This window comes from Patagioenas fasciata, chromosome 13 (assembly GCF_037038585.1).
Source record: "Patagioenas fasciata isolate bPatFas1 chromosome 13, bPatFas1.hap1, whole genome shotgun sequence".
Taxonomy (NCBI): domain Eukaryota; kingdom Metazoa; phylum Chordata; class Aves; order Columbiformes; family Columbidae; genus Patagioenas; species Patagioenas fasciata.
In genome coordinates, this window is record NC_092532.1 from 15,943,188 (window position 1) to 15,967,099 (window position 23,912).

Genomic DNA, 23,912 nt, shown 5'->3' on the forward strand with positions numbered 1-23,912 from the left:
CCTGTTTAGCACTGGCCACCAGTACACTGGGAGGTTGACAAGGTATTCGGGGTTTGGCAGATCAATGTCTTCGCCCTGAACCCTCCACTCTCAACCACCTAATTTTGGAGCTCCTGCAGAGTGGGTGGGGTTGAGAGCATGCCCTAAGGATGTATAACCATGGGTATGGGTATTTGTAACCTCACCTATGGGTCAAGATCTGGCCCCACTATCAGGTTCCCCATGAAGTGCATGCCGTGAACAGGCATAGCTTGCTCCAAACCTGGAGAAATGTGCCTGTGGCAAAGGGGTTTTTTGGCCACACCATGCCCTGGGCTGGTAGGATCTGCTCCTTGGGCTGAAGAATCAGGAAAAATTCAAAGAGCAGCTTGTGGAAATGAGTCTTTATTATAAATATTTGCTCCATGGGGCACATCCTGGTAGGGCAGTGACTGCCAAAGGGACTTGGTGGCTGGTCCATGCTGCTGTGACACCCGGTCCTGCCGGGTTTCGGGCAGGCCCCGCCTGCGGTGATGGTGCTCACCACCATGGGACCCTTGGAAAAGTGCTGCAAGTGCCCTCTGCTCCATCTGGAACAGGAGGGCTGGATGGGTGGGTCGGATGGTGGTTGGCAGAGGATGGTTTCATTTTTTCCTTTGAAACCTTTTCATGGCTCTCATCACCCAGCGCTTCTTGGGGTCGGCGCAGATCATGGCACCGTCTAGAGTCACAATCCTGCAGTGAGAAAATGAGGAAAGAGAGTGAAAACGTGAACTGTGAGCTGTTCCCCTCCTGCACGCCACTTCTCCCCTCGGTATGTGCAACCCTGTCCTGGATGGAGGTTTGGAAATGATGTCCAGCAGCCTGGGCCCTCCTCATACAGGGCTGATGGTGCGTGTCTGAGTCTTCCCACACCACTGGCATTAGCAGAAAGCACCCAAACCCATTTTTTTCCCCCTCTGCCTATCCCGGAGAGCTAACTTCCTACTGAAGCACCCCCTAGACGTGCTCCCAGAGGGAACCGTGCTGTCTGTGGGGCAGGACGAGGTGGGGGGAGTGGCTCCCAGCCGTGCGGGTTGGGAGGAAACCCCAGGGGTACTCACACAACTGAAGGCAAGGAGCAGGCGTTGGGTGTCTCATACAAGTACTTTATGCGTCGGATGGGTTTCTCCGCATGGTTATAGCAGCATTCGTTGGGCGAGTCGTAGGCTGCAAAGGGAAGGGAGAGATGTGAATTCCCTTGATAGCGTTTTGCAGCAAACTGCATCGCCAGACAGCGACACTGCACAACGTGAATCACAGGACAGAGGACGTGGAGCTTCACAGCAGCTCCCGGAGTGGGGGTTTGTTTCCCTTCATGGCAGCAAGGACAGGATTGGGGAAACATTGACCACAGCAAGGCGGGAAACAGCGTGGGACCTGGCACCCCACACAGCCTGCAACATGGCAGCTGCCAGAGTGCACGGTGAGGTTGGGGTGCTTGGTCTGGGGATGAAGTTTTGTGAGTTTCCACTGCAATGGCACAACTTGCAAGGTGGTTTGGGAAGGTCTAAACAGCTGCAGGGGCTTCCCCCCAACCCACTTGCTCATCCACCTGAGACGGGGAGTGGCTGCCAGAGTCTCCTTCAAGCTTCTGCAGCATCTCCCCAAGCCCCTGAGGACTCCTCTGCAGAGGAACTTCTCTATTTTGCACCAGCAGCTGTGCATCCAGCTTTACTGAGGCCGCCCAGCACCCTCTCCACCCTCTCCATCCTTCCCTGCACCCCAGAACATGCCACCCTGCCCCAACCAGGGTGTCGATCCTCCTGCCAGCAACACCATCCCCACTCCATGCCGGTGTTTCCTGCCTGACCTCCGCAATGGGACATCCCCCTTGGGGACCCTGACCCACTGTGGTGGCACAGGAGGTGCCTTACCTGCAGCACGGTGCAGGGAGAAGGTGAGGAGCATGGCGAGCAGCAGGACTGTCCTTGCAGTGAGCATGGTGTCTGTGCGAGGGCTCTTCCTCTGTCCTGCTTTGTGCTGTCCTGCCTGGTGTCTCTGGCTTTGGCTCTTGCTGCACCATAATTTATCCTCTGTATGCCGCCTACTTTAACTGCTTTTCCAAAAATTTCGGACCTCTTCTATGAAGCCTCTTCCCAGGGATGAGGGGATTTATGTCATTGTTTATCTTGGAGGCATGTCCAGCGGTGGGTGGAAGAGGCCAAGCAGTAGGGCAGTCACTTCTGCTTTCTGCGGAAGGGCCATGAGGCTGTGAGGGGCTTCCAGGAGGCTTTGGGGGAACTGAAACTTACCCAAGAAAGGAGATTAAAACCAACTTTCTGTGAGGGTGAAACATCACATCTAATGCTTTCCTGTTTATTTCTAGGAGGAGCAATAAGCCCAAAATCTCTGAGCAGGAAAAGGCCATTGGTGGGTTTAGTTAGTTTGCCTAAGTCATCAAAAACAAGTGACTAGTGAGTCCCTACCCCAAGCAGCAGTGAAGCACTCAACGTGGGATAGGATGGGATGGGATATGGGATGAGATGGAATGGGATGAGATGGGATGAGATGGGATGTTGTTAAGCAGAAAAAGACACACTGGACCAAACCAGGAGGGGGTGGCAGGTGATTTTGGTGGGTTCAGGAGACTTTATAGAAGGGACAATGGCATGAGGGCGTCTGAGGACAGTCTGGATCTGGTCCTAAACCTGATCCTAAGCATTGCCTTTGCCTCCCACACCAGTGCTGTGACTGAAATGAGTGTGTCAGAGAGATGGGGGCTTGTTGTGATCAGTGTACTGATGGGTCACTTCTGTGGGGAGGGCAGGGAGATGGGACAAACCCTGCCAAAACCCCAAGAGAGTTATCCTGGACCCCCAAGAGGTCCCCAAGGGCAGGCGGGACAGGTGACACACACACCGGCAGCACCGCAGGGTGTCCGGCAGCCCAGCCTCTGTGCAGAGACCTGCTCCTGGGCGGGTGAGATGCAGCTGTGGTCTGTGTGAGGGGTGGTGAGGACCTGGTGGGAACCCACGTGGCATGATGGTGAGCAGGGGCATGAGAAGGGGCCTGGCTGCGGTTTGGTGATGGGGCAAGCCAGGGCTTCTCAGAGGAGAATAAAGGTAGAAAGAGACTTCCGTGAAGATTATCTCATGTTTGTGCTGCTTCTCTGGAAGGAGAAAGGAGAAGGAGACAAATGTGCTGACAGCGCTGTTTTGGAAGATGCGGTCTACAGGACATCGGATTTGGTGGCCATGAGGCGAGCTGGGCAAGGCACCGCTGGTTTCTAATGCCACTTTCCCCAGGTAAGTGCTCTGCAGGAAGAAAACACCTGAGGTACAACCCCTGAGCTGCCTTTTGCAGACTCTGCATCCCCCAGCTCTCCCACCTTCCCCTTTCCAGCTCCTACCACCTTCCTCATGTACAGACCCTTGAGCCCAACAAGCCACCAGTGTCACACCATCTCCTAGACGTCTGCTAAAAGTCAAAGGTTGCAATTAAGTGGAAATTGAGGGTTAGAAATTAAAATGGGTAGACACAAACAACAACAACAAAAAATGTAGTGATCTTATCACTCTCTACAACTACCTGCAAGGAGGTTGTACCATGGAGGGAGTTGTTCTCTTCTCACAAGTAACAAGTGTTAGGACGAGAGGAAGTGGCTTCAAGTTGTCAGGGGAGGTTAAGATTGGATATTAGGAAAAATTTATTCCCAGAAGGGGTTATCGGGCATTGGAACAGGCTGCCCAGGGCAGTGGTGGAGTCACCATCCCTGGAGGGGTTTAAAAGTCATGTAGATGAGGTTCTTAGGGGTGTGGTTTGGTGGTGGACTTGGCAGTGCTGGGTTGTGGGTCTTGGTGATTTTAAAGGTTTTTTTCCAACCTAAAGAGTTCTGTTATTCTAAGATAGGAAATATTCTCTGACTCATTCAATACTCACCCTGCTCAAGGCTCCAGCTCCTTTCTGTTCCTTGGCCCGAGCTTCCTCCAGCTCCTGGTGGCCTGGGCCACCCTGCACCACCAGCACACCGCCAGGTAGGAGGGAGCCTGGCAGACACGACCCTGTGGGGACCTGCTCCTGCTCAGTGGGATTATCCATGACCAGGGCTGGCAGGACCCACACGCACTGTGGGATGGGGCAAGAAGCCTCTTGATGGGCTCAGCTGGGGCCAAGATCATGGTGATGCTGCTGCTGTGCCAACAGGTCTCTACAAGGAGCTGACGGGGAAGGTGAATGAAGGACCAGGATGGAGGTGAGGCCCTACTCAGCCCCTTACCAGCTCCTCCAGGTGATGGGATGCTCCTCCTTGCTCAGCTCTGGGCTCCTAGGCACGCTGCCTTCATCCCCAGCACAGTGCTGGGCTGGGACTCCCCATCCAGCTGCACCAAAGCCACAGCTGTCAGGAGAAGCACTGAGACCGAGCAAACAGGTGCCTCCATGGTCTGAAACATGCTGAAGAGTAAAGGCATGAGTTTAAAACTTTTCCCCAGACCGAAACACCTCCTGGTCCACCTGCCTCTTGGTGCCCATGAGACCTCTGTTTCCCAGACTCACAGGCTGTCAGCACTGGATGGGTTTTTCCTCTGCCATGAAAGCCTCCCTGGAGGTGCTGCAGCCGAAATCCCGTTCCCCAGGAGCTGGGAGCACCAGGAACAGGGCTGTCAGCATGGCTGTTGCTTGGGTACTGGCTGGGCATCATCTGGCTGCTGCTAAGTGATGGCTTTTGCATCTCTTGATGAGATTTCTTTTGGTGGTTTTCTTCCCCCCCCCTCCTTATTAAGCTGTTTTGGGAGAGAAGGAAGAAGTGTGGGGACATTCAGAGTTAAAACATTTGTCTTTCCAAGTCACCGTTGGGTGTGATGGAGCCTTTCTCTGCTCAGAATGGATGAGCATCTGCCCGCTGGTGGGAAGGAGTGAATGAATCTCTTATTTTGCTTTGCTTATGTGTGCAGCTTTTGCTTTTCCTATTATACTGTCTTTATCTCAACACATGAGTTTTCCCAGCTTTGCCCTTCTAGTTCTCCTCATCCCCAAACCTGGCAGGAATCACTGGTGAGCTCCCCCTGGCACAGAGGGGCTTTCCATGGCTGCACGTCGGTGAAGTCTGCTTCAGCATTCATTCCCTGTCCGTTCTATGTGTTCTACCTGCACTGGGACCGCTGCAGATGAATCCTTCCTCTGCACCTCAGACACAATGAAGTCTGGGGAAGATGTGGCAACCAGGCTGTGCTCATGCATGGCACAAAGCAAGGGACAATCTGAGAGCTCTAAGCCCTAAACAGATGGCAGTTTTGTACCTAAAACCCCTGAGAGGAGCCTTCAGTCCCTTTTGGATCCCCTTGAAGCAAGTACCCAAATGCCCAGAGCATCCATGCTGTCCTCATGGGACTGTCCTCTCCCCCTCCCCACCTGCCCCAGTGAGACCCACGGGGTTTTGGGAGGTAGTGAGAAGAGCCCCCATGCCACCCTAGCCTCATGACCAGCTCCATGCCGTGACCAGCCAGCAGGAGCACTGTTGCTGGGGCTGAGAGAAAGGACACCACTCTCCAATGCCACATGAAGAAAATCTTTATTTCATGGCTGTGTTCAGTGATAGGAGCTGGCAGGGCTGGCAGTGCCCCAGGAACCGGTGCCCAGCTGGTCAATGTGGTGCCATGCTCTGGGGACTCAGTGACATCCCTCAGCATCAGGGACCTCCGCAGGCCTTTCCAGGAGGATGAGTATAAACCTTCCTTCCCACCAGGATGTTGGGTAGCCTGGCTCTACATCACGAGGCACGATGTCCTTTCTTTTTTTCAAGATACCTGATTGCTTTCTTCACCCAGTCAGCCTCTGGGTGTGCACAAACCGTGATCCCGTTCCCGACCACAAACCTGATGAGATGAAAGGTGAAGCTTGGTGAGAAACTACAGCTCTAATCCCACTTGTGTCCATGCCACCCTCCCTTCCCTGCCCTCCTTTCCCTTTGACCCTGCACACTGCCCCTGGGTACTTGGTGTCCTACAAGCAGCTCATCCTGCAGCCCAGTGCTTCTAGAGCCTGTGCAGAACCTTCAGGAGCTGTGATGGACTCATGTCCTTAACTTGGCCCTGTAGAAATGGCCAGACAGTCATGTCCTCCCATTTTCATGCTGGAAGATGGCCACTCGTGGAGGCCACACACACCTGGCCTAGTCCTGTCCTCAGATGGGATAGATGAACTGAACCCATGGTGTCCCAAGAGACAGCACAGTGGTGGGGAAACCACCAGGACTTACACAATTGCTGGGTTAAAACATTCCGGGGGAGCTATGTAGTATCCCTTCAGTTTAACCAGCGGGAGACGGGAATTTCTGTAATCATAGCAGCACTCGCTTGGTGAGGAAAGGGCTGGAGAAAACAAAGAGAGACGGTGAACACTGGCTTTGGAAAGCAGTCTTTAAGCCCTTCCTCCGTGACAAGGCTGATGCATGGAACATCCCCCAAGCTTTGCAGGTGCTGCCATGACGAGCCCCAGCTCCTTCCTTCCCGGGGCAGGAGGATGCTCCCAGTTATCACCCAGCACCAACAGGCCTGCACTCAGCTTTGCCAAAGCCACCCGGCCCTGGGACCCTTCCCTGCACCCCAGGACATGCAGCCCTGCCCCAGCCAGGGGGTTGCTCCTCCTGCCAGCAGCACCATCCCCGCTCCACCCAGAGTTTCTTGCCTGACCTCCCCAGCAGCAGTGGCCCAGGAGGTGACTTACCTGCATCGCAGCATAGGGACAGGGTAAGCAGCACCGTGACCACCAGGGCTGTCCTTGCAGTGGGCATGGTGGCTGCGTGAGGGCTCTTCTTGGACAGGCTGCTGTTCTGCCACTTCGGAGGAGCTCAACTGTGAGCTCAGGCAGGGACATGCTCAATTTATCCTCTCCAAACCCTCCCCACATTAGCCCTTTTCCAAAGAATTTTGACCAAATTCAAGTGAAAGCTAAGGGGATTTCCATGTCACTTGGGAACATTACCGACTGAGATGATACCTAGAAAGACCAAACAGCCTTTAGCAACTTACACATTCATCGAGACGGGTCTGCGGAAAAGCCGCAGCGTGCACAAGGGAAGTGAAATCCTCCTCTGCAGAACCATAAACCCAAAGGCTCCCAAACCCACCAGGAGGGGACTGGTGGTGACAGGAGAGGCAAAGCCTCCGCTTTCTGTGCAAAGTCACTTTTCAGCCCCAAAGCCAACACAAATGTTCTGGAGAGGGGTGGGTGACTTGTGAACAATCTGGGGACCATTAAGTAGAAACACGGTGACTGCTGCTGCCACCAGCCCTCTGCAGTGTGAAAGCTGCAAGATGTCAAATACTGCCAGAAACTGCATCACATTCCAGGCTGTTCTTGTGGAGAGGAACACATGTTTCCCACCAAAAAATGCCTGTTCATAGCTGGGAAGCATGTGGTGAAAGGAGAAGGGGGTGCAGCAGAGCCCATGCACAGCTGCTGCCCTGAAGCTTATCCTTTTCCCATTCTCTTTGGTTTTTTTTTCTTTTTTTAATTTTCCCCAGGCTATAAGTCTGCATGGAGCAGCAGGGTCCCACACAGGTCCCTGGGACACCACAAATTCCCCTCATCCACTGTGAGCTACCCAAGGGGCCACCTCAAACCCTTCTTCACACTGGCATTCTCCAGGCACCCTCTGCCCCTTTGAAGCAGGACATTATGCTTGGGACTGTGTCATCACTGGGTACCTTTTATAAAACCTGGGAGAAAAACACCCAGTGGTGAGAGCTGCTTTGGTCACACCTGGGTCTCCTCAACCCCAGCTGCAGTAGGAGACATCTCCCTGATGATGATGATGGCTCAAGAAGGAGCCCAGGCAGGGTATGCAAGGCCATTCCCAACATTGTAGACGTGATTAAAGTACGTACTCAGCCCCTGTAGCTGTTGTGCTTTGGCTCAACTTCTGTGGAGAGATGGAGTCTCTACATCTCAAAAGCATGATTTGGCCCAGGAGGAGCTGCCATGAGGCCACCCAGGCTGTGCAGCTGACAGAGGACTAAAAATAAAGCACATCTAAACAGGTCCCACAGCCCCTAAGGACAGTGCTGGTCCTTCCTGTGTGTCTTCAACCCTGAGCTGTAATGAATTCCCCATGCCCTCCTGCTGACCCTAAAAGACAACTTTCTCCCACAGCTTTGCAGGTGCTCCCTTCCCTTCTTGGCCACCTCCCCACCTCTGCTCTGCCCCAGGCTCCCTTCTTGCAGACTCACCTGCCTCTCCAGGAGCCCATATATGGGCCATGGCTACTGGGACCAGAGCAGCCTCCCACCCATGGAGATTGTCCCAGCAGACAACCTTTTGGAGACCACAGCACTCTATAAGCTGCATCAAATCCATAACACCAAGCTGGGGATGCAGGCCATATTTCTGCTCCTGATGCATTTTTTGTCTTGCCTGTGATACACACAGGAACAGGATCAGCAAGCACAGGTGGCACGATGCTGTCATACGTGTGGCAGGTGTCCTTAAGCTGGGGGAACAGAGGCTCCCCTGCAGCCACAGACCAAGGGAGCACAGAGCCTGCCATCCAGCAGCTGGACCCTGAGCAACACAGAAGCATTTGGGGGATGATAGGCATGGTCTTGCTGCAACCCCATGGCATGTCTTCCCCTGGCCTGGGGCTTCACCCAACCCCTCCTCAGCTATAGGGGATGCTTTGGGTGAGCGGCCAGGACAGCATGTAGTGCTGGTGGCTGTACAAGCACGGGGACAGCCAGCAGACAGGGAAAAGGGAAGAGACTGCTCCGGATAGAGAGAATTTTGAGAAGTACAAATGTTAGCGGGGAGCCACTTCTGAAGAATTGTGCTTGCTTCTCTGGCAGGAGATCTGGCCTGGCTGCTCTGCTTCCCCTTTCTCAGGTTTTTGAGACACGGCTACCACAGCCAAATAATTCACAATTCCCTGGAGAATCTTTGATGTTTATCCTTCTATTTTGGGGAAGGCAAATGCTGATGTGCAGTCATTAACTTAGGAGCCCTGGAAAGCCCCACTGCTGGCCCACATTCCCTTTTCATTTTAATGGGCTCTGGAGAATTTACTTGTTTAGATAAAAGACAAACAGCATTCTCTTGATTTTGCAAGAGGAGGAAGGGAGCTTGGAGCCACTTCAGGTGCAGCATTTCCCAGAAAAGATGCCAGTGTGGGGAGGAAGGAGCCGGGCAGAACAAGACCCACAGTTGGAGATGAGGTCTCTGCAGATAAGTAAGCACACCCACCTCTGCTGGGAAACAGCCAGACAGTCACCGGGCTGCTGGGGTGAGCACAGGCTCTGTGCCACAAAAGCAGCTGGGCTGCCAAGGCAGGAGAGAGGTGGCTGAGCATCACCTGAGCATCAGTGAGTGCCTGAAACCTCCTCCAAGGAGGCGGTGGGAGGGTTAGGAATAATAGAGTAGTTTAGATTAGAAGGGGCTTTCAAAGATCATCTAATCCCAACCTCCAGGAACAGAAATTTCCCCATTATCTTCTGTTCTACCCAGTCACATTGAGTCTTTTCCATTTCCAATAGGAATCATTCTAGTTTTCCTATTAAAACTTCAGCTTTCTGAGCACAAAGCCTCTCCACATTTCTTTGGGGTGCCCACTCAAGGGTGTCCCCAGCTCCATTTTGAAGCTCTGGTTGACTCAGGATACATTCACAAACCAAAGATGATGCTCTCATTCCTCCCTGGAGCCAGCACTCACACTGCGACTCCAGGTATGACCATGCCAGCACCTACAGCCCAGAAAGACGCTTAAAAAGGAAAACGAGAGTGTCTTCCAACGCCTGCTTCCTACAGCTGGACACTGGGGACCACCAAGTACTGGAAGCCGGTGACCCAAGCCGCATCCTATGTGGTAAGTTCTGCCCAGTGTCATGAGACAGGGAGGCTGCAGGAAGGACGTGTCCAGCAGACCTTCCCTGGGGGATTATCTGCACCGAGTCCTTGGGCAAGCACGCCCACCGGCACAGGGGATGGAGTGGAAATTCGGCACAGCCAGGCAGGGAGCCCTCACCACCATAATCAAGCAGAGATGCAGGGGTGGATACGCCTGGACCAGAAACTGGAAGTGTTCCCTTTGCCGAGGAAGAGGGAAAAAAAAGTATGTGACGCCAGTTTCCTCAAATGCACGAAAAGGAGAACATCTTCCCATTTTTTCCTCCACTGAGGTCAGTGAGGTTAATCAGCTGCATCGAGGTTAAGTGAAGGAGAGATCTGGGGTTTCAGGAGGAGCTGCTGCTCCCAAGGGAGAATCTGCACTGTAGAGGCTTCTGTGTCAGGTAGCAATGAGGGTAAACGATGCTTGGTGAGGACTTCAGCCTCGTTTTTTCAACCTTGACCTTTTTTGAGCTCCTAGAGATACAGACGGCTGTGGAGAGCTGCTTCAGCTCAGCTTTTATGATAACAGAAAAAGAATAAGATGTGGAAGCAATGTCATCCTAATTTTTGGCAATTTAATTCTGAGCAGAATTAGTCCTGATAACTCCAAGGAGGCAGTAGAACAAGTTAAGAATTCACTTGCTCCTTAGTTTTTCATTAGGATAAACCCCAGGAATTGGAAAAATAGATTCCGTTGAAAGAATATCCCTAGATATTGCAATTAAAAAGTATTTGTGCCAACTATGGTCTGAGATGGCAAGTTGACATCACATACCTCCTTGGATGGCTCCTCTCTCTTCTTTATATTATATTTTTAAATTATTTACTTTGTGGCCTGGTAGCTCCCCTGTCAGAATTCAAGGGTGCTTCAGAAATGAAGCTTCCTCTGTCACCTGAGATGGCCACTGAAGAGGCATGACTGGAGAGCCCTGACAACCTCTGTGTTTACTCAAGGAGGACTGCAGCTACGAGAGCAGCCCTTGCAGTGACACAGCCTTCATAAAGGTGGAGTTTAAGCAAAATCAAAGCATGGAAGAACCACAGCCACACAGCTTAACTGCGGCTGTGCAACCAGAAAGCCCAAGCAGCAAAGGGGACATCTGCATTCTGCTGAGCCAGCATTATGAAAGTGGTGGTGCATCAGCTTGACCAGAGGCTGCCCTAAGCATGATCAGCACTTCATGGAAAAACCACCACTCCAAGCAGGGACAGACATCTCATAAGTCACAATCCAAGGAGGATAGAAACTCCAGGGTCTCTGCTTCACAAGAATTACCATGTCCCTCACACTTCACCCTGGAGTGAGGTCAGGGTTGGAGAAGACAGTATCGGAGGTGTCTCATTGCCAGGTCCAGGTTGCAGGGATCAGTGAGAGGAGACAAGCCAGGACCCAAGGGTGACCCCAGCACAGGCAGTGCCTTCACCAGCAAGATAAGGTCGCACAGGGTCTGAGCATGGGGAACAGAGCTGGGTGCTGGTAACAGAGTCCATCGGTGGTTCCAGATACACCAAAGTGAGGAACCAGATCCAGGATCATTTGTGAGGGTTAGGGAGCATGAGCAGGAGATGGGGACAGAGAGAGGGCTACAACACCAAAGGGATCTATCCAGCTAGGAGACAAAATACTTACAGAATAGGTCCAAGATCTATGCAAAAGAAAGGTCCAGAGCCAGGACATCAGACCAGAACTCTTATAACACACTCAAAGCAGGGACTAAAGCCTCAAGCCTGAGATTAAGTGGATCTCCTGGGCCTTGGGAAGAGGGTGGGAGTGTGTGTGTGTGAGGGTGAGTCCATCCACAGGTGAGGCTGGTCAGGGTGATTAAGACCAATTAGGGTCCTCAAGGCCTGCTATTTTCCCATCTGGTGGATCCTGTGGGGATGTGAAGGCATGGAGGTGAGCCTGTGTGGAGTCCCAGTGACTCCCCTCCTCATTAGGTCAATCAAAACAACTAGCTAATGAAGTGGTGGAGAGGGTTTGCACTGAAGTGGAGTTGGAAACCAAAGATGTGTGTCAGCAAGGGAGCAGAGCACACCATGACCATGCAACCCCTGTCCCTGTGGGCTGTGACAAAACCTCAAGGCAGAAGCACATGTCTTGCACATTAGGTACATGCAGAAGACAAACCTTGTCCCACCTGAGCATGACAGACTTGGCATTAGTCGTGTCCTGGGCCAAATTCTACACCCGGGACCTCCAGGAGAAGCATGGGAAGTGCACAGCTGGACATCCTGTACACAAGGTCTTTCTTTGCACTGTCTGAGGTAGTGAAGCCAGGGAGCAGCAGCAAAGCCTGTGAGTGTGTGCCACCAGCTGGCTGAGGGACTAGATGTCCAAAAACTCCTTTAGAACCTCAAGACACAGCCCCGAATGTCCCCACGCTGGCACCGGTAATCACTCTGCCTGTCGGAAATGATTCATTGCTGTCAGGGCTGACTTGTTTACACAGCCTCCCCTTCCCTCGCCTGCCCTCTCCCTGTAACAGAGAGGAGAAAAGAAAAAGGAACTGCTTGTCTTTCTACAGAGCTCCTTATCCCCAACATGACCTTTCTGTCCTGGTGATTCAATTAGGGGAAGTTTTCACAGACCACACCATCACCCCAGTGTGCTGGTGGTCATGGGGCTGGGCGTGGTGGGATGAGGGCTCCTGGGATGCAGGGGAGATGCTCATCCTTCGCCCTCTTGCTCCGTCCAGCTCCCCACTCCAGGCAGGACCCTGGGCACTGGCTCCTTCATTGCATCGCCATTCCCAGCTCTCCCCCCCGGCACTAGAGGAGCACACAAGAGCAGCCCAAAGCCTGGCTGGGGTGGAAGAGGTCCTAGCTCAGCCCTTGGCCTCTTGCCCTGCTACAGAACCGACCTGGAACATAATGTTTGTTTTCTGTAGGCTCCTGTTTAGTTGTGGCTTGGCTGAAACAAAGCAAAACCCATGTTCTCACAGGGAAGTGGTGGATTTCCCAGCATTGGACACTTTTAAGATTCAGCCCAGGGTGCTGGGCCATCTTGTCTAGACTGTGCTTCTGCCAAGAGAGGTTGGACCAGATGATCCTTGTGGTCCTTTCCAATCTAGTGTTCTATGATTCTGGTTTTTTCAGTATTTCCTTAGCAGGATGGGAAATGTGACTCCCTGTGAGAAAATATATTCCCCGAAAACTTTTTGTGAGACTGAAGCCGATAAACAGTGAGAAGGTGGAGCAATAGCCTGTCCACATCACCTGCACCAGCTTTGCCATCTCGGTGATGCTCGGATTCCCCTCGCGGTGTTTAATCACATGAATTTATCTCTGCAGGAACCAGGCCTGGTCATCCAGCCCTGAGCTGAATCACCCAAGGACAAGAGATTTTAACATAAAGACTTTATTACTTTTACGTCTAAAAAAAGGTACAGAACATAAATCTTGAGCACACACTCATATATACTCAATACACAAATGAATCCGAGCTAGTAACAGCCACTGTGCTCTACAACAAATGACATTTTAAGCCCTAGGAACCAGTGACACCTGCAGGCTCTTTCCTCCTGAGGCATCATTCACCTTCTGCCCTTCCAAACTGCCTGTTGCACAGCATCAGGCAGAGAGGAGCAGCGGTCCCCTCCTACCCCCAGTTTTGGCTGCCCCCCATGAGGGCTGACAGCACCCCGCCTGCTGCCAGCCCCGGGAACAGGAGAGAGGGGCAAGGCGAGGACAAGGACTGGTCCAAGCTGGAGGAGAAGCTCCTCCTGGTGAGGAGCTGCATGACCATACAGCTGGAAGGTGGTGGGAGCCATCCATGGAGCCAAACCAGCATCCTTACAAACACCACGGCAAGAATCGAAGTGGTCAGATCTGCATGGTGAACATTCATCTCCCCAGCATTGCTCCAGGCTGAGGACTTAACCGATAGCCAGACAAGACACGTGCCCACTCCATTTGCTGTAATTCCTGGAGAGCAACCCAGCTTCCATGGACATGCCCAAGCCATCCAAGACCAGCAAGAAAACAGACAAGGCACAATGTTTTCCAATGTTCCCAGAAAGGTCTCAACTCTGCAACATTCCAGTAGCAAGGACAGAACATTACATACATCAAAATGGCTAGAAAAATTTAATAAAATAACATCTCTAGTGTTTCATATATAAAAAAATGCCATAGTACACCACCTCACAAAGTATGGTGCCACGAACCCCCATCGTACAGGAGCAGGGCAGATGGGGAGGTGGTGCTGACAGCTCCTGATTTACCCTCCAGGTAAATCAATCACAACCAGTGTTACACAACTGGGCTGCACGGGAGTGCTGCCGCACAAGGAGTGGTTTCACCCAAAATTCCTAATTACAGTTAATGTGATTGCATTCTGTACTTGCAAAGCTCAAGATTAATTCCTAGCTCATTTCTTTTAAGACAACAATATGTAGAAGTAAAGGACTGAACGAAGGAAGAAATCAAATACCATCGCAGTCCATCTTCATCCTCCAAGGATGGACAGATGGATGCCCTGGAGGTGCAATCTGATGAATCTAACACACCATCTTCCTCTAGGTCTGCTTTGCAACTGGCACACCATTTTTGCTTTTACTGCCTTGCTTGTTATGTGGTTTTGCTTTCATTTTTTTACGTGCATATTCATACTTTGGGATCTGATCCACTGAGTTTGGCTAGAGGAAGTTCTGACTCTTGATATGTATCTCTACCTGTGAAGTATCTTATTGTGAAGACCTTTTCATGCTCCAGCAAAAATCATGCTGGAGTCCATGTCCAATAAGGGCTTTGAGGAACTGACCACAAACAAGAGATACAGCAATGTCTAGATGTGTAAAAAAGCAAAACCAACTTGAGTTAAAAAAAGCCTGGTACTGTTACAGATTGAATAACCTGGTGATCAGTGCTGAACATAAAAGAAAAACTAAAATGTGACTGAAGTGTAGGACCATGAACAGGCATTTTGTAATCTTTTGTTGATCGGCAAACGTGCTTCTTTCTAGAGAGAATATGGGACCAGAATGACAGCACGTCTGCTACAGTAGAGTAATTCCTATATGACTAAATCCAGAGTTGCAGTTAGCTCTTCCAAAAGAGTATTTCCTGAATTTTGTGTTTGCAGAGAACAGCAAAAGCCCCCCAGTGTTATCACAGGAATAACAAAATTGAGTGACGAAGAATATAACTCTGTGCCGACAGATGTTGCAGAGAAAGGTGGCTGGATTTCAAAGAGGAGATCAATTACGGGTTGCCAGTTACTCTGAATGTGAAACAGTTAGCACTGACCTGCAGTTTCCTAACCAGATACAGTTTTTGTCGCCTCTGTATGACAAGTTAGACCACCCTTCATGTCTCTGGCAAGAGTAAATGTGGTATTTGGTCAGCCCATGGAGTGCCAGCACCCCGCTGACCGCCAGCATCGGTCTTGGTCTGACAAAGCAGCAACCTGAAGTGCAAAGAACGAAGCAGCAGAGAACTTGTTAAGTGCAAATTGCATGGTTTTGGTGTTAAGATTGCTCAAGGTGGTTGAATCTGAGTCCAGCAGTGGAGGTGAGTGGGTGGCTGCTTGGCTGGGCTGTGGTGAAACGCAGAAAAATTCCCAGCAGGAATTTGGAAATTCAGTTCTGCTCACCACCTGGCAGAGAGCCAGCAAGCCGCTCTGGAACAGCGACAGCCTTTGTACCTAACAGTGCCAGAAAGAAAAAAGCAGCATCTCATTTATTTCCAAAATACCATAATTGGTCAATGATGACTTAGATATATTTCTGGACATTCTGCTCTGCAAAAAACACAGTTTTCACTGGTGCTTTTGTTCCCTTTTGTGCTTCCTACTGGTCACCTGCAGCAACACACATATAGTTTAGGCCAAAAATGTTTATACCATAAAGCACTCAGATTACTTCCATTGGAAAGAGATTGTTTTCATGTGCCGCCTTCTGGTAGAGCAAGCCCTGTATCATTTCCCTGGACGTTTCTTCTCTTCTGATTCCAAATTTTAGATACAGCCCTACAGCAGCAACACTGCAAGCCATCAGACCACCTACCAGAGAAACTGGGATGACAAAATGCATTTGAGATCCTGACAAGAAGCGGGAAAGAGGCAGATTGCTTGGTCTTTCTGTAGTCATCTGTGTTCTGGCTTGGCCTGAGAATGTTTGGCTAGTAAAAACTAGCATGTCTGAAGGACCTTGCTTTCCTATGGATGATGAATAATCAACTATTCTAGTACCAAAAGCATCTGCAGAGGAACTGGAAACCTTGTTGATATGGACAGAAGGATCTTTGCCTGTGGCAGTTGTGCGGTTTAGAGTAGAAACTGAAGTAGTCGCTGGTGGAACTGGTGTGGCTGGGACTGTGGCAATCTCCGTGCTGTCTAGGATGGAGTGGAGATCTGAACTAAAACTGTTAGACACAGTATGTGATGTGTTGGCTCTTGCACTTTCAGGGTCCAGGGATTCATTTGAAGGAAGTACAGGATGTTCTGGTCCTTCAGTAATGGCCATGGGGTCTGAATTTGCAGTAGGAGAGGTCAAATCTCGAACATCAGACATAGCATTTGCAGTGTGTCCTACAGGTTCTTCTGTAGATCCTACAGCCTTGTCAAAGCCATGCACAAGAGCCGTGGGATATGGGGTGGTCTGGCTGAAAACCATGCCTGCTGCAAAAGCTGTTGAAGGTGCAGAAGATTTTAAGGAATCTCTGTTTGCTTCTGGAGTGACTTCAGAGCGGGCAGCACCTTCCCAGATCACAGGGGACAATCCTACAGGGAGCTGGGTGGTGTCCTGTGTGGCTGGCGGGGACTTGCTGGACGCCTCTGTCCTGGCAGCAGGAACATGTATTCTCCCCAAAACTGTTGTGCTGGTCCCTTGGAAGAAACTAGTTGGAGCAGTGGCTTGTGATGGAGCTGTTACTGTAAGACCAACGTGTTTCTGGAAGACACCAGGCCCTTCTGGTGCCGCTGCTGGGGTGGCATCCTGGGAAAGTGGGGAGGCTGCGTCCTTTTTCTGGTCCAGTTTCTCTACGATCTTCTTCACCCACTCTGCCTCTGGATCTGCACAAATCTCCATGGACTTCAGAGTAGTAAATCTGAAAATAAAAAGGCATCACTTACTGGATAAAGGAAACACTGGTTTAGATTATCAGCATGATGGGGAAGACAAGGCATGCTGACTCTCAAGCTGATAGTAAACATCACCATGTTGTATAGATTATTTCAGGAAGGGCAGGTGCCTCTGAGATCTGACTGAATGAGGAGTAGCTGAACATGACTCATGGGTGAAGGTTTTCCCCTAAGAAGATTTTATCTATTGAGAGCTTTTTCCTGGTGTCTGGGCACAGTGTTTGGCACCAGTGCTCAGAGCAGGAAGCTCTGCAGGCACCAGCTGCCCAGGGGCAAGCATCCATGAACATAAAAACCCCTGATTTACTGAGCAAGATGAGGCTTCCCATGGTCATCCCAGCAGGGTCACTTTGGAGCAACCCCCTGGGCTGCCATAAAGTGATCTCCATGGTGCCCCATCTTTAGTCTAAGTTGAAAACAACAATTATCCTGGGGGAAAAAAAAAAAGTAGCTTTTCACATCTCCAGACATGCTCACAAGTCTGAATTTGTCAGCAGAGAAAATACCTGCTTTCACAGAAACGCGCAAGCTCTTGTCCTGCATGCTCACTGCCCCGTTCTGCCGACAAGTACGTCAGTCTGTCCCTCTTCCCCCCTCTTTCCGCCTGTCTCTCTCTGTGCATGAGCCCCTGATCTCTGCTGGAGGCAGAAATAAGGAAAAAACCCACCCACCCTTCAAATAAATACCAGCGTTCGCTTGATTTCCAGGCAGCTCCTTGCTCCAAAGCAAGGGCATTTGCTGACAGTTTAATGTGTTGTTGGTGTTGGGGGGTGCAGGGCACGGAGGGGCGGTGGGGCAGAGCTTACATGACGGCTTGTCTGCTGCAGCGGGGCTCGGTCCTGCGGTAGCTCCTTATCCGCTTCGCTGCTATCGGAGATGTGAAATGGCTGCACTCTCTTGAGCACTTCAGAGGTGCTTTGGGTTGCCCTGAAATAAAGTTTTCAACATATTACACGCTGGCTATAGGTACTATAAAAATCAGCACAGTTTCTTTTTCTGTTTCTCTGGGGAAAAGGAATCCAAAGATTGCTATGAATGTTTCCAATCCCTGCTAAAATGACAAGAAGACAAATCCCATCAGGGCCAGGATTGTTTGTATCACCCAAACAGGTGGTAAGATACCCAGAAAACTGAAAAATATTAATTATATATATTTATATAAAGCAATAATATATAAAATTGTGGGGCTCTTGAGACACAGTTGCACATTGCTCTATAGGATGTGCAAGCACTGGCTGGACGTCCTTTGTGCAAGCACATGGACCAGCAGGTCCTCTCCCCTTTGGGTCACAGGACTGCTCTCAGCACGGTGTCCAGAAGACACATTGCTTCATCCCAAAAAGACCTGCTACAATCATCACCAATGAGCTCTTGGTGCAGATCACAGGGCAGCACGCTCAACCTCTCATCTGGAGCAGTCATGTCTCTTTCTTCTGCAGGAGTTTCTCTCTAGGTGAGCATCCTGCCTCTTTGTTTGCTGGTATGTGATGTCTGAACACCACTTGTACTCAGAGAAAAGGTGCAGAGAAAGAACCTTTTGGTGAACAATACATTGCTCCCAGAGATATCTCAACTGCCCAGTTTCACAGCAGTTTCTCATAAAACAACTCTTTTCCATCCCTACCAGCAAATGTGGTTTTCATTTTGCAAAGTGTAAAAATAAAACCCCACTTGACTCCCTCAAGGGGCAAAGCCAGTCACACCACAGGGGACCCTCCATTCCTGCTCCAACAACAGGCTTTTGCCAAATGAGGGGAGGTTGCACAACGCAGCCTCGAAATTGGTTTCTGACGTCCCAGAGGACAAGACTTAGAAAAACAAGCCCTGACTTATCCAAGGCCCCCCGTGAAGAAAGAAACTGTAGTCTAGTTCAGATCAGGCAGTCTCTACAAAATGTTTTCTCAGATTCCCAGATGAATTTGGTGAATCTGAAGCAGTTCAGCTGGGAATGATCCAGCCGTTGGGAGCAAGAATGAGTGTCATAGCAGCACCCTCAGCTCTTTTGATTCATTTACTGGGAAAACCCATGACTGCAAAAAAATCCAAAGCAAACACTCCTGTGGCCCCTCCACAGAAGCACATGCCAATCTCTAGGTCTCTGTAATTTTAAAGCAAAACTCTGTTAACACAATATGTTTTATGTGGAACTCTAGGGTCAAGAATACCCACTCAGGAATTATCAGCTTCCAAATTAGCCACAGGACATACTGCTGGTGTCCTCCACTCTCAGCAGCACTGTTCAGCACAACAGCCACAGCAACAAGAGAGTTGATCCTTCTCTGTGGACAGTCAGGGAGGTGCATGGCATGGACTGCTCCCAAATGCCATTCTCCTCTGATAACCATTAATTGATTTTCCAATTATTGACACCAGCACAAATGGTTTGGAATGAGCTGAACGGCTGGTGTGTTTTTCCCTGAGTGGAGGAGCTCGGAAAGCACCTTCTAAGGAGGCAGTGGTGTCAGAGGGAGCACAGACCCAGTCCTGCTGGTCCCTGTCTCCCAGGACACACAACCCAATTCTCCAAGCTGCATCTGAATTTTTGTCAAAGGGACCTCAGGGACACCTGGGATCCAGCTGTTTATCCACCTGGGAGTACTGCTCCTGGGAACCATTGGTTCCTGCTTCTCAGCATGGTTCCTCAAGAGACCCTGGCCAGGGAGCACCACCAGCCTTTTTCTCTGCAGAGCCAGTCTGATTTCAGCACTTTAGAGAAGATGGTCACTTGGCTACAGGCAAGCACAGCCAGGCAGTGCCGAAGCAGGCAGCAGCTTCTCAGGGCAGGGTAAGCTGCCCTGTGTCCCTGTTGCCATGTGTCCCCTTTGCCCGGTGTCCTCATTGCTCGCTTTATCCACCTGCCCAGAGGTGTGAGGACAAGCAGCAGCTCCATCCCCAGCTGCCCTTCTTGCTGTCTTCACTCCTCCCATCTGGTGGCAGCAGGGCACAGCTCCTAAAGCCTCTTTGCCCCTCTCCCCACGTTCAGAATAGATCACCCTTTTGTCCTGGGCAAAGTCCAGCTTTGCCTGCACCGATGAGAATCCAGCTGCCAGCTTGGCAGCCCACCTGGTTTAATTGCTGCCTTGGGCAGCAGTCACTGCTCTGTGCCATAGATGACTTAAACTGAGACCACCTGAGGAGACGTGTGCCCACCTCCTCCCGGTCCCCCAGCCTCACTTAGCACTACTATGGAGCACATAAAGATCTTTATTCAGTGAACAGGGGAGTGTTTTTCCCCTGTGCACATCCGCACACACACACAAACACCCTGCACAGGCACTGGGGCTGCAGGTGACAGCATCCACCCCTTGCAGTGAGGGGAGCTCAGGGTACCTGTGTGGACAGCCACCCATCCTTGGACAGGCTGCCATCTGCCCCCATGGCATGTCCCTAGCGGACATGAGAAAATGGGGAAAAGAAGTGCATTACACTTATTTTCAGTGATCCAAAAGTCTCTCGGACATTCTCACCACCCACCCTCAGGAACGACAAAAGCCACCACGGGGCTGCTCAGACTTCCCTGTTGCCCGATCACTGCTGTAGGCTCCCCGCACCACTTCCCAAGCTCAGCCCGATCCAGCCGTGAGACCCTTCACAGCCCAAGAAGGTCCCTTGGTGCCCGTAGCCCCATCCCATGTCACCTACTCCCCCCTCCCCTTCACCAGCCCCTCCTGAACCCGGCAGCTCCCCTGGGGAGCTCAGGGGTGGCAAGCAGAGCTGGGACTCACCTCCAGCCAGGGTCACCAGGCACAAGACCCACAGCACAAAGAGGACCTGAAAAGAAAGAGCCTTCATGTTCCTGTGGTCGGCAGCAGGAAAGACATGCAGGGAAGGATTACGGGCAGTATTTCCCTCTCCTGACTGCTTATTGCATCCTCTGGAGCAACACAGCTGCTGCAGCTCATTCCAGGATTATGAAGCCCCGCGATAGGGTTTAAGCTGTTATTCAGCTTCCCCCGCATGCGTCCCGGGGTGACGACAGGAGGAGGAGGGAAGAGAGGGATGGGGAGGGAATATCGTCCGCTCCAGAGCTAGAGAGCTCCTGGAATTCCCCGGCTGCACTTACATCAGCTTTTCTTAGTGCAGGCAGGTCACCTCCAGCCTCTTTGGCAAATTATCCATTCAGGCACAGACTTTCGGGAGTCAGCTGCTCCTTCTTCCTCTCCCACTGATGTGTCTCATGGCCAGACAGCCCCTTCTAAGGCGCCTCTGTCCTCAGGCTTGTGATGCTCTCCCCACCTCAAATCCCCAGCTCCCCCATGCACATTAAGCTCACTATTTACCCCAAATGCAAAAGTATCTATTCCCTTCCTTTCTGGCAGCCATCTTATAACAGCAGCACTTGTCTTAGGCCAAAATCAGGATCGCAAGTTCCTCAGCCAGACTGGTGAGCTTAGGCCAGGCTGCCTCTTAGGAGATGGGAGCATCACCAAAGCAAGGGGTAAGCAGGGACCCACTAGTGTCCCCACGCAGCTCCTTGTTCCCTGGGCATGTTTTCTGAGATGTGTGCTTGTTACTGCAGTCCCAGCTTTCAGGGACTGAGCCATTGGGGTCCTGCTGATGCTGAGAGCAGGAGTATGAGGTCCCCAGATCTGCAGCACCCAGGCCAGCTGGGTGGCTTACTGGCAACAGCACAAAGCCAGGCCTAAAGCAGACATAGCAACACAGCACTCACGTCCTGCACCTTTACTTTCTCTTTCATCCCAGTAGAACACAATATATTTCCCCTACTGACTCCCTCAACTGAAAGATGAAGATAAGATTAGGACTGAGACAGTGTGGCTGCCCCTGAAATCTTTTTTTTCCCCAGAATTTTTTTAAGGCTGGTGGAAACCTGGCTTCTCTGGGCTGTGGGAAATTCCAACAGTTCCAGTTAGGATTTTATTCTTAAGAGTGAAAACTCCCCAAGTTTCCATATGGTGCATTTAAAAAACATTTGGTGAAACTCCCAGCCTGTGACTTCAGCCTTTTGCTTATATTGTAATAGAAGATAATTCAAGGAAATAAAATATAAATGAAGACCTCAAACTAGCCTCTTTGATCCAGCCAGAACAGAACCTGCTGCATCTGTTGGCCTGTTTTCTGGTCTCTTCCCTAACAGTGTTTTCTCAGGCTGGGCAGAGCCTTACAATAAATTTTGATTCCAGGAACTGCCATTGCCTGAGGCCACCAGGCACCTTGGCTGCTGGAACTGGTGTCGTAGCCCACACATATTCATATCTCCCCTAAAGAAACAGGTTTTGCTTCTTCTGCAAAGGGTTTACTGCCAGCCATGGATAAAGCTGAGGAAAGGCTCCAACACGCACATAATGTGGGAGGATGTGTGTTTGCTAAAGGCAGGACTTGCCACGGGCATTGTTGGTTTTAAGGTGCAAACAGCTCTTTGGCAGGGTAAAGCAGACTGGGCTGGTGATGATTTCACCTGGTAGGGGAATCCTCCAGGACACTCTGAGACCTTCCTTTGCTCCCCATGAGCTCAGCAGCTGGATTCAGAGGTGGCATCTGCACAAGGAAATCCCACAGCTGGAGGACAGCTGCAGCCTCACGGCAGCTCCACAGAACATTGCAAACTTTTAAGTGTCAGCAACAACACAAGTCTAAGCCACCAGCAAATCCCTGTGGTTCCCACCAAAAGCAGGACACAGAGGCACAGCGATCAGCTCCGATGAGCAGCAACAAGCCTGGGCTGCAGCTGGCAGAAAACTGGCATCATCGGTCCCAACCCGTGTCCTGCACCACACTCCCCATCCCATCACACATCTGCCCCTCCAGCACACCAGTGCCAGCCACCTACTGCGTTTCTTCTAGATCTTGCAGTGTTGAAAAACCCAGAGGACTCACTGTAGCCCAGGAGATATTTCTGCTGTAACTAGTGATAAACCACAGGGCGTTGTATTGATCTGACAGTGGAGGATCTCAGGACTTCTCTGGGCTTGTTTTTCCTTCAGCTGGTTTTAGCTTCTTCAGTTATGATAGACATTGTCTAGGCAATTGCTGTTGTCAATCTGATTTGGTTTTGCATTAGTTTCTAGGAATAACAAGTACTTACTCAGCATGGGTCTGGGACTGCAGATTAAATTGTGATGTGGATGAGGGCAGGCAGAGGAGGACACCAGCAATCCCAGTCCATAAACATGAGTCACAGCACCTAAGCAATGAAGTGTGCAACCCTGCAAGCCAGGGACAACCAGCTCTCTAGGAGACAAAGAGCAGAAATCTGATTAACTGGGAACCAGGGAACATAGACTGTGTGAGGAAATGTATGAAAAGGAAACCAAGCAGACCAAGACTGAGGAGGAAGAAAGCCCACCATGAATCTCACATCCTTCCAGCAAGGACCACAGGCTGGGGTAGCCCTTCCCCACTCTTCCTTAGGAGGACTGGAAAGAGGCTTCTTGAGGTTGTTACCCCTTAGCACCCAAAGGCTCCCTGAAGGGCTGGTGTGGCAGCAACGAAAAGCAGAAGACTAGGAAAAAGGGTTGTTTTTTATTCCCCATTTAACTGTCATGTTTAATGAGGAAAGCCTTTAGGCTGATCCAAAACATGGAAAAAACATGAGCAAATGTACATCTGTGCACCTGCTATCCACTGTGGATAGAGCAATCACATACCATTGGGGTTTGGACTATAATCTCTGGGTCATATAACACAGCTCCAGGTTTGATCTCAGCACCCACAAGAGGACTCTGTGACTCAGGCCAGACGGTTCGGTGTCGACGTTGGGGTGTGAGTGTCTGGCTCTGGTTCCTCTGCTCTAAGGACAGTTTCACAGCTACTTGAACGCTGGCTCTACTGTGGAGAAAGGGAGAAAAAATCTAGATGTTGGTGACAACACAAGGCATGCTCAGACTGATCTGATGCTGTAGCCTTAACCTTTGGTTGCTCACTGGCAACCATTAGCCAGGAGCTTATTGCTCCAAACCACAGACACCCACTGGCCGAAGGGCCAGATCTCATCTTCCCCATGAGAGACATGAAAGCCGCTCCAGCATTGCCC

At 50.9% G+C, this 23,912-nt stretch overlaps 3 protein-coding genes across 3 annotated transcripts; all 3 read right to left on the reverse strand.

Annotated features, from left to right (window-relative positions):
- Positions 1-368: 368 nt before the first annotated feature.
- LOC136107552 (C-C motif chemokine 3-like) lies at positions 369-2,243 on the reverse strand. The gene is made up of 3 exons (XM_065848660.2): positions 1,896-2,243; positions 1,083-1,188; positions 369-714 (listed from the first exon to the last, which is right to left on the reverse strand). Exons 1-3 carry the CDS (start codon positions 1,960-1,962, stop codon positions 624-626), a joined length of 264 nt encoding a protein of 87 aa, XP_065704732.1. The 5' UTR covers positions 1,963-2,243; the 3' UTR covers positions 369-623.
- A 3,310-nt stretch (positions 2,244-5,553) lies between these two features.
- On the reverse strand, positions 5,554-6,855 carry LOC136107153 (C-C motif chemokine 5-like). The gene is made up of 3 exons (XM_065847990.2): positions 6,685-6,855; positions 6,218-6,329; positions 5,554-5,834 (listed from the first exon to the last, which is right to left on the reverse strand). The coding sequence occupies exons 1-3, from the start codon at positions 6,749-6,751 to the stop codon at positions 5,729-5,731; spliced, it is 285 nt and encodes a 94-aa protein (XP_065704062.1). The 5' UTR covers positions 6,752-6,855; the 3' UTR covers positions 5,554-5,728.
- Positions 6,856-13,179: 6,324 nt separating this feature from the next.
- On the reverse strand, positions 13,180-20,831 carry CX3CL1 (C-X3-C motif chemokine ligand 1). The gene is made up of 3 exons (XM_065848302.2): positions 20,644-20,831; positions 17,725-17,845; positions 13,180-16,884 (listed from the first exon to the last, which is right to left on the reverse strand). The coding sequence occupies exons 1-3, from the start codon at positions 20,708-20,710 to the stop codon at positions 15,690-15,692; spliced, it is 1,383 nt and encodes a 460-aa protein (XP_065704374.1). The 5' UTR covers positions 20,711-20,831; the 3' UTR covers positions 13,180-15,689.
- Positions 20,832-23,912: the final 3,081 nt, after the last annotated feature.

Excerpts from the sequence above, each read along its gene's own strand:
- LOC136107552 (XM_065848660.2), bottom strand. The coding sequence starts at position 1,962 with ATGCTCACTGCAAGGACAGTCCTGCTGCTCGCCATGCTCCTCACCTTC. Across the intron at positions 1,189-1,895 it reads CTCCCTGCACCGTGCTGCAG|CCTACGACTCGCCCAACGAA; the intron begins GTAAGGCACCTC and ends TTCCCTTTGCAG. Across the intron at positions 715-1,082 it reads TGCTCCTTGCCTTCAGTTGT|GATTGTGACTCTAGACGGTG; the intron begins GTGAGTACCCCT and ends TTCTCACTGCAG.
- LOC136107153 (XM_065847990.2), bottom strand. The coding sequence starts at position 6,751 with ATGCCCACTGCAAGGACAGCCCTGGTGGTCACGGTGCTGCTTACCCTG. Across the intron at positions 6,330-6,684 it reads GTCCCTATGCTGCGATGCAG|CCCTTTCCTCACCAAGCGAG; the intron begins GTAAGTCACCTC and ends TGTTTTCTCCAG. Across the intron at positions 5,835-6,217 it reads TGTTTTAACCCAGCAATTGT|GTTTGTGGTCGGGAACGGGA; the intron begins GTAAGTCCTGGT and ends TCATCTCATCAG.
- CX3CL1 (XM_065848302.2), bottom strand. The coding sequence starts at position 20,710 with ATGAAGGCTCTTTCTTTTCAGGTCCTCTTTGTGCTGTGGGTCTTGTGC. Across the intron at positions 17,846-20,643 it reads CCTGGTGACCCTGGCTGGAG|GGCAACCCAAAGCACCTCTG; the intron begins GTGAGTCCCAGC and ends ACTTTATTTCAG. Across the intron at positions 16,885-17,724 it reads TGCAGCAGACAAGCCGTCAT|ATTTACTACTCTGAAGTCCA; the intron begins GTAAGCTCTGCC and ends TTTTATTTTCAG.